General features: G+C 36.3%; 2 protein-coding genes across 6 annotated transcripts in view; one reads left to right on the top strand and one right to left on the bottom strand.

Moving 5' to 3' along the window:
• Positions 1-1,112, top strand: part of LOC106882519 (WD repeat-containing protein 3) — a 35,787-nt gene extending 34,675 nt beyond the window's left edge. For all 3 annotated transcript variants that reach the window (XM_014933231.2, XM_014933232.2, XM_014933230.2), the window contains exon 26: positions 998-1,112. In XM_014933231.2, coding sequence (XP_014788717.1) covers positions 998-1,096 — 99 coding nt within the window. In that variant the 3' untranslated portion in view covers positions 1,097-1,112. The remainder of the gene's footprint in view (positions 1-997) is intronic.
• A 2,522-nt stretch (positions 1,113-3,634) lies between these two features.
• The window catches only part of LOC106882517 (ADP-ribosylation factor-like protein 13B), a 19,448-nt gene continuing 10,811 nt past the window's right edge, over positions 3,635-12,271 (bottom strand). For all 3 annotated transcript variants that reach the window (XM_014933222.2, XM_014933223.2, XM_014933221.2), the window contains exons 6-10: positions 11,646-11,848; positions 9,160-9,265; positions 6,678-6,954; positions 5,534-5,689; positions 3,635-4,157 (exon numbers count right to left, since the gene is read on the bottom strand). In XM_014933222.2, the coding sequence (XP_014788708.1) occupies positions 4,063-4,157; positions 5,534-5,689; positions 6,678-6,954; positions 9,160-9,265; positions 11,646-11,848 (837 nt within the window). In that variant the 3' untranslated portion in view covers positions 3,635-4,062. The remainder of the gene's footprint in view (positions 4,158-5,533; positions 5,690-6,677; positions 6,955-9,159; positions 9,266-11,645; positions 11,849-12,271) is intronic.

Genomic DNA, 12,271 nt, shown 5'->3' with positions numbered 1-12,271 from the left:
CACCAAGGATCAGTCTTCAGCCCCCTCTTATTCATCATAGTCCTCCAGGCAATAACAGGAATTCAAGACAGGCTGCCCCTGGGAGCTCCTTTATGCTGATGACCTTGTTCACAGGGATGTTTACATGAAGTAGCATTCTTCCTTTCTTCTAAAACATTAGTGGCGTATTATCATTTCAACGTTCACTTTTCTATACTTGCATGGGTGGGTAAAATTTACTGAGGTAGATTTTCTACAGCTGGATGCCCTTCCTGTCACCAACCCTCATCTGATTCTAAGTGAGATTATATTTTTCCTATAACCAGACATATGTTCATGGAAGATTGGAAGCAAAAGACACCACTTGCTTGATGCTGACACTCTTACCTCTCATGCAAAGCTTAAGATAAAGAGATCCTAACACACACACAAACACACGTGTACATGATGGGCTTCTTTCAGTTTCCATCTGCCAAATTCATTTACAAGGCTTTGGTCAGCCTGAAGCCATAGTAGAAAAAACACTTGTTCAAGGTACTAAGCAGTGGGACTGAACCTGAAACCATGTGGTTGGGAAGCAAACTTCTAAACCACACAGCTATGCCTGTGTGAGTTTCAGTGAAAGAAAATAGTTTCAGCTGAGTCCATTGGCTTAAATCATCATGAACTTATTATCACAGCATGGCATATTCCACCAAATGATGATTAAATTACAAACTTTGAATTTGATAATCCAAAGTGTTAGTGTTTTTGGTACAATTATTATTTCCATCTTCTGGAATAATATATTATTCTGCCTGTAGGTCTGTTTTTTACTATCTTTATGTAAAATGACCAGACTAAGGAAAAATGTTTTCTCTGGAAACAGGCGAAAGTTTAGCAAGAAGAAGGGTATCTAACTGTTGAAAATCTGTGGACATTCAAGTGATGATGATGCTATGTATAATAGGGACTGTTATTTTTATGATTTTTTGCTATTTATTTTCAATAATATCTATTTATTCCTCTTCCTTTCTAGGATACAAGTGGTTATAATCTTTATGCCCTCAAAATGCTGCAAAGACAATATAGTAATGGTGATATATCAGACAATTTTGAAGTTACTGATGTTAAATAAAAAAAAATTAAATTTTGATCTGTTTTGATTTGGATTTTTTAAATTATTTTCTCATATTAAGGAATGAAAGTTGGATAGCAAAATGTTTTGAAATCAGTTGTTACCATGCATAGAGTAAGCCTTAAGTTGGAAGCATGCTAGTGCAACCATACACTGAGTGAACAACAGAAGCCTAGTCATCACAGACAGGCCTTCTCATTTGCCATTTCTATCCTCAAGGGTTGACATATCTTGAGTTATGTGTTTGGATCTAAAGCTGATTCATCTCTTACTCTAACAATGGGAATTGTGGGGCATGAAACTGGATGTGTGAAATTGTAAATTATACAAAAGTAATTTTAATCTTGTTGTTACCATATTTCTCTTTAAAAAAAATAATACTACCAGTGTTTCAATTAATTTTGAAGATAAAGAAAAATTTATTATGATAACCTTGTTATTAAGATGATGTTTAGAATATAAGTTGTGAAAACTGATATATAAGGTTTTAATTTAGATCCCTTTAAAGTATGCAGAACCAGGAACAGCTTAGGTAGATTTGTATCAAAAAGGTTAATGAGTATGAATAGTAAAGGTTAGCTTCTGGCGAGATGACTCTTTGACATAACTTTCATCACATATCCGGGGTAGAGGGAGACCTAGGAAGACATGGGATGAGGCGGTGAAGCGTGACCTTCAAATGTTGGGCTTCACAGAGACAATGACAAAAGACCGAGACCTCTGGAGATATGCTGTGACTGAGAAGACCCAGCAAATACAGTGAGTTCACAGCTGTAACCTACACCAGTGTCACATAACCAGCCCACTCAAAAGTACCTTGGATCGTAGGGCGACATGCCATGCTGAGGAGACCTATTGAGTCAAGTAGATCAACATCAGCAATATCAAAATCAAATCAAATGGAAATTGTAGTTGTGAGCCCCGTGCTGGTAGCATGTAAAAAGCACCATCTGAACGTGGCCAAAGCCAGTGCCGCTTTCACTGGCTTCTGTACCAGTGGCACGTAAAAAGCACCATCCGATCGTGGTCAATGCCAGCTCCTCTGGCCCCTGTGCCAGTGGCATGTAAAAAGCACCCATTACACTCTGAGTGGTTGGCATTAGGAAGGGTATCCAGCTGTAGAAACACTGGCAGATCAGACGGGGGGGGGGGGCTTCCCAAACTCCAGTTGAACTGTCCAACTCATGCCAGCATGGAAAACGGACGTTAAACGATGATGATGAAGATGATTCTCTCTCTGTTTTTGAATTGTATCTTCAGTATATAAAACAATTATTTTGTTACAAGAACAGAAAAATATGCCAAGTTATTTATGTATTTTTGTATATCAGTATGTGTGTGTTTGCTTGAGATTTTTCAAATGTGTGTCAAGTAAACAACCTAATAGATTATTTGTATCTCGAGTTATCTTTTAGAAACAGCTTTAATTATAAATATTATGTATGAGAAAGATGTGCTGCAATTTACGTTTTGAATACCTTTAGAATTGAAAACTGCAGGTACCTTCCAACTAGAGGAGAATTGCATAGCTGCAAAAGTGCTATCTGTAATTAGGACTAGATATTGCAATAGCTTAGGATTTAAAGGAACCCTGGTTCTTCAATAATCTTCAGAACACAGAGCAACTGTTAACAAATTCAAAAAACAATTGGACATTCAAATGAATATGATCCTGATGTGAAACTGTAGCACAGAAAGACACAAATTGGTAATGGCATCAAACTCCTGAACAGAACAATGACTGTAGCAGTATTGATGGTAGTGCTGCAATCATCTGGTGTTCTAGAAAATTCCAATGAAGGTTGATAAAACCCAAATGGAAATTAAGGTCTTAAAATTTTTTCATTGCTTTGGAAGCGTGACAAACACATGTAACAAAATGACTACTAATGGCTTTGACACTTAGTTACTTATTCAACTCATATCTACTCAATTTATTGTTCAACAAGATATACTCCACTTCTGACTTTCTGGTTTCACTGCCATACACCATCTTTCTGTTAGATACTTTGGCAATAAAATGCCTGCAATATGAGACGGAATGGACACAAGGAACTTAAAACATGTTTTACAAGAAATATAAATAAAGGAATGTTTAACTTCACAGCTATTGTGTCTCATCATTGATTTGCTGGACAACTGACCACACAATAATATATTTAATCTTAATATAACCATTGCATTGTGTGCATTTATCTCTGCTTCAGTTTCCTTGATTGTTAAAAAAAAAATTCTCCACTGCAGTATGAAGAATATCTAGCTGTAGAAATAATTAGACCAACAAAATACCATCCTCCATGTAAATATGGAAAAGTAGATGTAAAAAAATTATAATATAGAGTGGAGTTGGTATGTCACAGATGGTAGATTAAGATTTCTTTTTTAACTGATGAGATGGGACAAAGGGAACATAGAAACAAAATAGCCAAGAGTGACTTACAGAACATGCAACTAAAAACTGGTTGTATCAGTATTAAATGTACTTTTTTCATAAATGACAATACATTAATAATCCATTTTCATCTAACAAAACATATATTGGAGATGAATAAATTATTTTTATTTTATAACATAAATATGTTTCCAAATGATTTGTGAATCATATTGAAGACCCTTGTCCAATAAACAGCAGAAACAGTAAATAAAAGCTGTTAGATTTTGTTAAGCTTTTTAAACTATCTTCAAAAGTTTCTGCATCTACAAGTTTTACATTCAATATAAATTTTGATGAAAAATACTGTTATAAAAAGTTTGTTTGTGCCCTTTTTTGCTTCGAAGAGTTATATGGAGGGATTTTAAAGAATTGGAGGGTCTGATAAGTAAAAAAAATAGATCTTAATCTCATAGTAAAAAGTATTCAAAACTCGTTGCAATCTCATTAAAAATAGTGGTGAGCCATAAGTAAAATAAATAACTAATTCATTCATGCTAAGACAAACAGTTGCTTTCCTAAAATACTTCAGGTATCAACTAACATTAGCATCCATCTTCTCATCAATTAGCTGTAAGTTTTCAACAGTTGGTAATTCTTCAACCAAATTCCACTTCTGAGAAAAAGTATCTGTGAAGAGAGGAAAAAGAAAAAAAGAAAATATTACTTGTTATTTCTTTACTACCCACAAGGGGCTACACACAGGGGACAAATAAGGACAGACAAACGGATTAAGTCAATTATATCGACCCCAGCGTGTAACTGGTACTTATTTAATCAACCCCGAAAGGATGAAAGGCAAAGTCGACCTTGGCGGAATTTGAACTCAGAACGTAGCAGCAGACGAAATACCGCTAAGCATTTCGCCCGGCGTGCTAATGATTCTGCCAGCTCGCCGCCTTATGAAAAATATTACTTGTAAACAAAAATTTCACAAAATTTATAAATGTTAGGCTTCACACTCTCTGATGACTTTTTATGAGAAATCAATATTATTGCTACAGCACCTCAATAACATAGCCAAAGCTGTATCTTTAGTGGCAGAAAATACCCTCAATTTTGCTTATATATCCGAGTCAGATTTAGTGATGTTGAATGATGAGGCTATGGAGGATGTTCTGAAGATATATATTAATGTTGGTGTATATCTGGTGTGAGGTGTACACATTGTAGGTATTGCGAGTATGAAAAGTTACTAAGTGTTATCAGCCTATGAGTGTGTGAGTAGCATTAGAAGTAAGACTTGAGAAACTTAGGGATACATTCATTGTAGGAACACTTTCAGAATCATTCACCTTATTTCTTTATTGCCCACAAGGGGCTAAACAGAGAGGGGACAAACAAGGACAGACAAAGGGATTAAGTCAATTACATCGACCCCAGTGCGTAACTGGTACTTAATTTATCGACCCTGAAAGGATGAAAGGCAAAGTTAACCTCGGTGGAATTTGAACTCAGAACGTAACGGCAGATGAAATACCGTTAAGCATTTCGCCCGGCGTGCTAATGTTTCAGCCAGCTCGCTGCCTCTTAGGCTGAAGGGAGTGGAGTTGGTTCTTTACTTGCTGGTAATGGCCATGAGGTAAGTATATTTAGAGGTGGGGCTTTGGTTATGTGTGTAGAGTGGGGAACTGGAAGCAAAATGGAGAGAAAATGTGACTGCCTGACCTACAAATGTGTTTGATTAATGTAGCTGGCTAGGTAATCAGCTGCTTATTTAAACAACTGCCTGTTACCTTTAACATGATCTAGTTCTATACTTTAAGAAAACATTTTTAAAATAAAGATTTTCTAGCTAAGGTTATTAACTAAGTGAAAAGTAGGTATATAGAAACTGGTAATGTCTTATTACAGCTAGCAATTACCAATAAAACAAGAGACTTGAACACTAAACTACATGCTACAAAATATGGCATGCCATTCTTCATTATGCTAAATATAAATACAGAATTTTTCATTCAGTTAAACTAAAGCTAACAATGAAATGATTCGTGAACTCTACTTACTTTCTTCAACAGAATCTGTGGCCAAGTTTGTAATCGGTGGAGAGGTTATGAATGTCAATGAGGTACTGGTGGTGGCAGATAATTCCTTGTCATCTGGTGTGTCAATAGGGACAACATTGTTTTTCTTCTTCTTTCGTTTAACTTTTTCAGTCTTTGCTAGAAAGAAAGATAATTATAAAAGTATTTCTATTAAAATATCCTTGAATGTTACTTTCTATCAAAATATATCTTTCAAACAAACAACTCTTCTCATTTAAGCATAACAAAAAATATAAACATCAAGGAAGAGCTAAAATTGAGTTCTTAGTTATTATTAACATCATCATCATCGTTTTAACGTTCTCTTTTCCATGCTAGTTTGGGTCAGACAGAGTTTGTTGAGGCCAACTCTCAGCTGTTTCCAAGTAAGGTAATACTTCCGTATTGCTGGATATGTATGTCTTAATGGAAACATAAATACAAACAAGTCTAACTTCGAATGCTTCACATACAACAAGCTGTAGAAGGAGACAAGACTGGCATGACCCCATTGAAGGATGCTTTTCAGGTCTCTTCATAGACTCAGTGTAGGTTTGGTCTGAGTTGTCTAGGTTGCAAAGATTATGAATGTATGAATGGTGGTACTGTCTACATAGGAGTGGGTACTGTTGGAAGCAATGACAACTACACTTTTGATGTGGCAAGAAGCTTGCTTTCCAACCACATGGTTCTTGGTTCAGTCCCACTGTGTGGCACCTTAGGCAAGTGTCTACTATAACCTTGGGCCGACCAAAGCCTTGTGAGTGGATTTGTAGACAGAAACTGAACGTTGCTTGTATATATATATATATATATATATACATATATATATATATATATAAATATATGTGTGTGTGTCTTTGTTTCTGTGTTTGTTCCCCACCACTGCTTGACAACCGGTGTTAGTGTGTTTACATCTCCATAACTTAGCAGTTTCACAAAAAGAGACCGATCTAATAAGTATCAGACTTTAAAAAAAAAAAAAGTCCTGAAATTGATTTGTTCGACTAAAACCCTTCAAGGTAGTACGCCAGTTAAATGACTGAAACAAGTAACAGAAAAGATAAGATGTATTTACTGATGAGAGTTATTCTATAAAAGGAGTAATTTTAAATCAGAAACTCACGAAGGTCACTTAAAGGCTGCAGAATGGAACTTTTTGAGTGTGGTTTTGTGTCACTGTCTGGCACTGTTCTATTGGTAGTTGTATCACTCTTGCTTAACATACAATAGTTGATAGCCTCCTGCTTTTTATCTGGTTGTTGAGTACTGTGAGGTTCTGGTAACAATTTTTCACTGTCTGAATTTACTGTTAGCAACTGAGTTTTCTCACTTTCAGAATTGTCCACTTTGGGATGGTTCAGTAGATGTGGTACTTCTACTATGTTACTTCCATTGGTTGTCTGAAATAAGGAGAGCAGAGAATATTTGTTTTTAATATTTAATATTGTAATTCTGTTGAGGTCGACTTTGCCTTTTATCCTTTTGGGTTCGTAAAATAAATACCAGTTAAGCAATGGGATCAATGTAAACTTACCCACTCCCCATGAATTTGCTGATCTTGTGCCAAAATTTAAAATCAATAGTTAATATTGCAACTAAAAATAATAGACACAGCAGCCAACAGTCCAGTGCTCAGCTGTGTCTCTTTCTATTTCTTTGGAAATACCAATTCTATGTCACCTCCACTCTAAACTCATTTGATGCACTTCCCTTTCTCTCTTTTATTGCTTTTACTGTCTTATTATGTCAGACACTCATGATAAATGTTTTATCTATGGCCCTTTCCTTAAGTCTGCAACCTTACTTCTCGTTTTCTCCCCCGAGCATTAATCTTTAACACTTCAAAATGAATGTTAATTACAGTAACTTCACCCAATTATCCTGACTTCCATATCTCTTCTAAATGAGCATAAAATGTACATGGATGCTGTCTGTCTCATTAGACATACAATCTTTTGGTTTCACTAAGAAATGAAATTACAATATCTTAAACTACCACAATCAAACTAAGATTGCTTGAATGTTTTATGAGTATGTTTCAACTAATACAGACAATTATTTAGGGAAAGTAGTAATACATGACAAGAGGCTCACAACAGCAGTAAGAAACAAATAAACAATCACAACATAACACATGTAATATGTGTATCAGATAATATAAAATGCTATATGTCTCATACATTTCTCCATTTCTTTGTGTATAATAACATACATGGGCCTAAAGTACATAATTATCTATATAGTTTTAAGAAGTCTGTGTAAATAGTGATTTTTGTATCATAAAAATTATTTCAGTTACTTGACATGTAATCAATTCAAGAAAGGCACACTAACTAGAATTTTCTAAACTGAAACAAGTGGAGAAAGTAAAGTAATAAGTGAAAAGAGACAGAGGCCTTTAATCTTGTTTTTAAGCAGACCTAGACCACAATCTATGAGTACAATAAAGTAAAACATATTGTACCTGAGACATTATGATTGTGAAGTGAACTTCTTAACTATTCACCCATACCTGTGCTTGGCCATGTCTATGTAGCATATATGTTCAAGCTGAAATTGAACACATGGAGCTTTATTTTTAATATGAAAATAGAAGTTTGTGAATTTAATGCCCTATAAAAAATTAGTTTCATTGTTCACAAAATGTCCTCAATTTTAAATAATGTCATAACCAGTGGTGGCTTGTAGATAAAATTAGTGGGGGTGCTGCTTCAGAGAATTTTTAGCCATTGTTTTAATATTGTGTAAAAGGAAACAAACATATAAAAAGAATATACATAAACTTGACCAGTTCACGTTTTAGCCACTGCTGGGTAGTGTATTTAATTTGTTCACTGAACACTGCCGTGAATTCCCCCTTGTTTTTCAAAAATCCCCCAGAAATCACAAAATAAGGGGGGGGGGGGAATCTGCCCTATTTTTCAAATCCTGGCAGCAACACTGAAGCTGGAAGCAGGATAATAATCTAATTCTACACTTTATCACATTCAAGAATATAAACATGTTTTTAAGCACAACACATGCGGAGTCAAAAAGAAATACTACCTTTCACTGGCACTGCGTGAATGAGTGCTCTCTCTCTCTCTCCCTAGTGTGAAACTTCCTCTCTCGGTCACATGAGCATGTGCACAACAGCCAAATACTGCATCGCTGGAACTGTGAAGCACAGTTCTATACAAGGATTTTTGCATTTTTTTCATAAACTAGGGGATGGCTACTGACATTAAGCTTAAGGATTATATAATGTACAAATTTAAAGAAAGAATTAAAGAAAAAAGGACTTTTTATATTGAATATTATTGATAATATTGACTGGAAATAGGGGGTGCTGCAGTTCTGCAGTGCCTATACATGAGCCACCACTGGTCATATCTGTATTTTGAATTATAAGGTTCAAGATACTGTAAAGATTTAGAGATGTAAAAGGTGCTAAAGAGAAAAAGGAGAAAAGAGTAGAGAAAAGAGGACAAAAAGAGGAAGGAAGATGAAGAGTAGAGAAAAGTGTAAAGAGAAATGTGTAAGATTGTAGATGGAAAGAAAAGGAGTATAAATGAAAGACAAGAAAGCTACAGAATACAAGCTGTCAAGAATAAATTATACAGTACCTTGGCAAAATATGCACCATCAAGTCTCTTAAACGGGTCCCCAGTTTCTTGGTCAGGAGTAGGGTAGCGAGGAGAAAGTTCTATTGGCTTTTCTTGCTCTTTTTCCCTTAAAAGCAACAGAATATTTATTGGCTTCTGCAAAGTTTTTATGTTTTACTAAGACAGTTTCTAGGTATTATGAAGTATGGTTTCAAGAATGGAGAAATTTGTATCACAAGAGTGATTAGCAATTAACAATTAGGAATGAATAATAAGCAAAAGTTAAGTGATTTACATGTATGTACACACATAAACAAACATAAATGCTATTATATGTTCAACATGGTGCATATACTTATATTTTCTATAGTTACACACACATTAGCTAAATTGTTAGAGGCAAACATTCCCACACAAACTTCTCACTCTATAATAACACTGAGGCAAAAAAAAAAGAAGGCAGAGTTCATTCTACCTTTCAGAACAAATTGTTTATGTATTTGGATGCTCAGAGAGTGTTACCACTATAATAAGAATAGCCTGGGCAAAGTTCAGAAAGCTTCTACCCCTACTGGTGACTAAGGGCCTCTCGCTCAGAGTGAAAGGTAGATTGTATGATGCATGTGTGCAAACTGCTATGCTTCACATCAGTGAAACATAGGCCGCGACTGCTGAAGACATGCATAGGCTCAAAAGAAATGAAGCTAGCATGATCCGCTGGATGTGTAATGTCAGTGTGCACACACGAGAGAGTATAAGCGCACTGAGAGAAATGTTAGACATAAGAAGCATTGGATGTGGTGTGAAAGAGAGACGTTTGCGTTGGTATGGTCATGTACTACAGATGGATGAGGAGAGCTGTGTGAAGATTTGCCACTCCCAAACAGTTGAAGGAATATGGGGTAGAGATAGACCCAGGAAGACATGGGATGAGGTGGTGAAGCATGATCTTCAAATGTTGGGCCTCACAGAGGCAATGACAAAAGACCGAGACCTCTGGAGATATGCTGTAACTGAGAAGACCCAGCAAATAAAGTGAGTCCACAGCTGTAACTTACACCAGTGTTGCATAACCAGCCTACTCAAAAGTACCTTGGATTATAGGTGACATGCCATGCTTGAAGAGACCAATTGAGTCAAGTATATCAACATCAGTAATATCAAATCAAATGGAAATTGTAGTTGTGAGCCCCATGCCGGTAGCACGTAAAAAGCACCATCTGAACGTGGCCGATGCCAGTGCCGCTTTCACTGGCTTCTGTGCCAGTGGCACGTAAAAAGCACCATCTGATTGTGGTCGATGCCAGCTCCTCTGGCTCCTGTGCCGGTGACATGTAAAAAGCACTCACTACACTCTCGGAGTGGCTGGCGTTAGGAAGGGCATCCAGCTGTAGAAATACTGCCAGATCAGATTGGGGCCTGGTGCAGCCTCTTGGCTTCCCAGACCCCAGTTGAACCGTCCAACTCATGCCAGCATGGGAAATCGACGTTAAACGATGATGATGATGATGATATTATGGAGGGCTGAATTCTTAGCATGGAAATTTAATAGTTTTGCTCATTAGTATATACAGTGTTGTTGAAACTGTGCATCACAATATTAATCATTAACTGAAGTTTGCACTCAATTCTATGCATTAGATAAGCATTTAAAAAATTAACTGGACATCATTTACTTTTTATATTCCTAACGCCAACTACACTCTCTGAGTGGTTGGCTTTAGGGAGGGCATCCAGCTGTAGAAACTCTGCCAAATCAGATTGGAGCCTGGTGTTGCCATCCGGTTTCACCAGTCCTCAGTCAAATCGTCCAACCCATGCTAGCATGGAAAGCAGACGTTAAACGATGATGATGATGATGATTTAATAATTATTTGTAGTTTAATCTATGTAAGCACTACTAACTTTGACTACAAGACAACATGTTTCTGATAGTCTCTTTGACACTTGATAACATTCTTACAGATATTAGCTTTAATCATTTCCAGTGAGCATCTTAGAGAAACTTTTCCACCCTTTGCCACACATCTTTCATGTGTGAAACTCATATATATATATATATATAAACACACATACACTTATAAATGATCTTGGTTAAGTTTAGCGTGATATCTTTCATCTTTTTTCGGTTAGAATGCAGCCATGCTCAAGCACTACCTTGAAAGATTTTTTCAAAGCCTGGTATTCTGGTACTTAGGGATGTAAACAAGCCAACACAGGTTGTCAAGCAGTGGTGAGGGTGGCAAATACAGATACAGAGACACACACACACGGATAGGCAATCATCATCATCATCATCATCAGTTAATATCCAAGTTCCATGGTGGCATGAGTTGGTTGGTTCTGGGTTATAAAAGAAAAGATTTGCCTAACTGCCATACAGTGGGACTGAACTCAAAACTGCATGGTTGCAAAGCAAGCTTCTTAATCACACAGCCATATCTGTACCTATATATATATATATATATATATATATATATATAACAACAAAAATTCAATAAAAATACCTTTCTTCTCGAATCTTCTTTACTCTCGTTTTCCTCTCTTCGTCTTTGATTTTTTTTTCTTCACACATGGCTTTCATTTCTTTCACAACACGTTCATTGTAGAAATCATACTGTTGATCAACTATGTTACACAACCACATTATTCCTTTGGTTATATTCTTATCTAGTTTACGTCCACTTCCAAGGGAAGCTGAACAGGATTCCTGTAAACATTGAAACCATCAGTATTACTACATTGAAATATAGTGAGTTTCATATAAAATCACACTGTAATTATTGTTGTTTTGCTTCAGGCTACCCCTGACTGACTAGAGTCATGATAAAAGCCATGACCATTTTTATCTTTCTCATAGACTGAAAGTGCATAGCTTAGTGGTTAGGGTATTTGGTTCACGATCGCAAGGTTGTGAGTTCAATTCCCAGCGACATGCTGTGTCCTTGGGTAAGACACTTTATTTCATGTTGCTCTACTTCACTCAGCTGGCAAAAGTGAGTAGTACCTGTATCTCAAAGGGAGAGATTTGGTTGGTATTTCTGGCAGATAAATTGACCCAATACAGGTTCCCTCACTGTTTAAGCCAACAGGTATTGCATGTGTTGACAGTAAGGTGAGGTTATTAGAGTGA

This window comes from Octopus bimaculoides, chromosome 2, assembly GCF_001194135.2.
Source record: "Octopus bimaculoides isolate UCB-OBI-ISO-001 chromosome 2, ASM119413v2, whole genome shotgun sequence".
Taxonomy (NCBI): domain Eukaryota; kingdom Metazoa; phylum Mollusca; class Cephalopoda; order Octopoda; family Octopodidae; genus Octopus; species Octopus bimaculoides.
The sequence above is the reverse complement of the archived record's forward strand: the minus strand, read 5'-3'. Positions and strand labels throughout refer to the sequence as shown.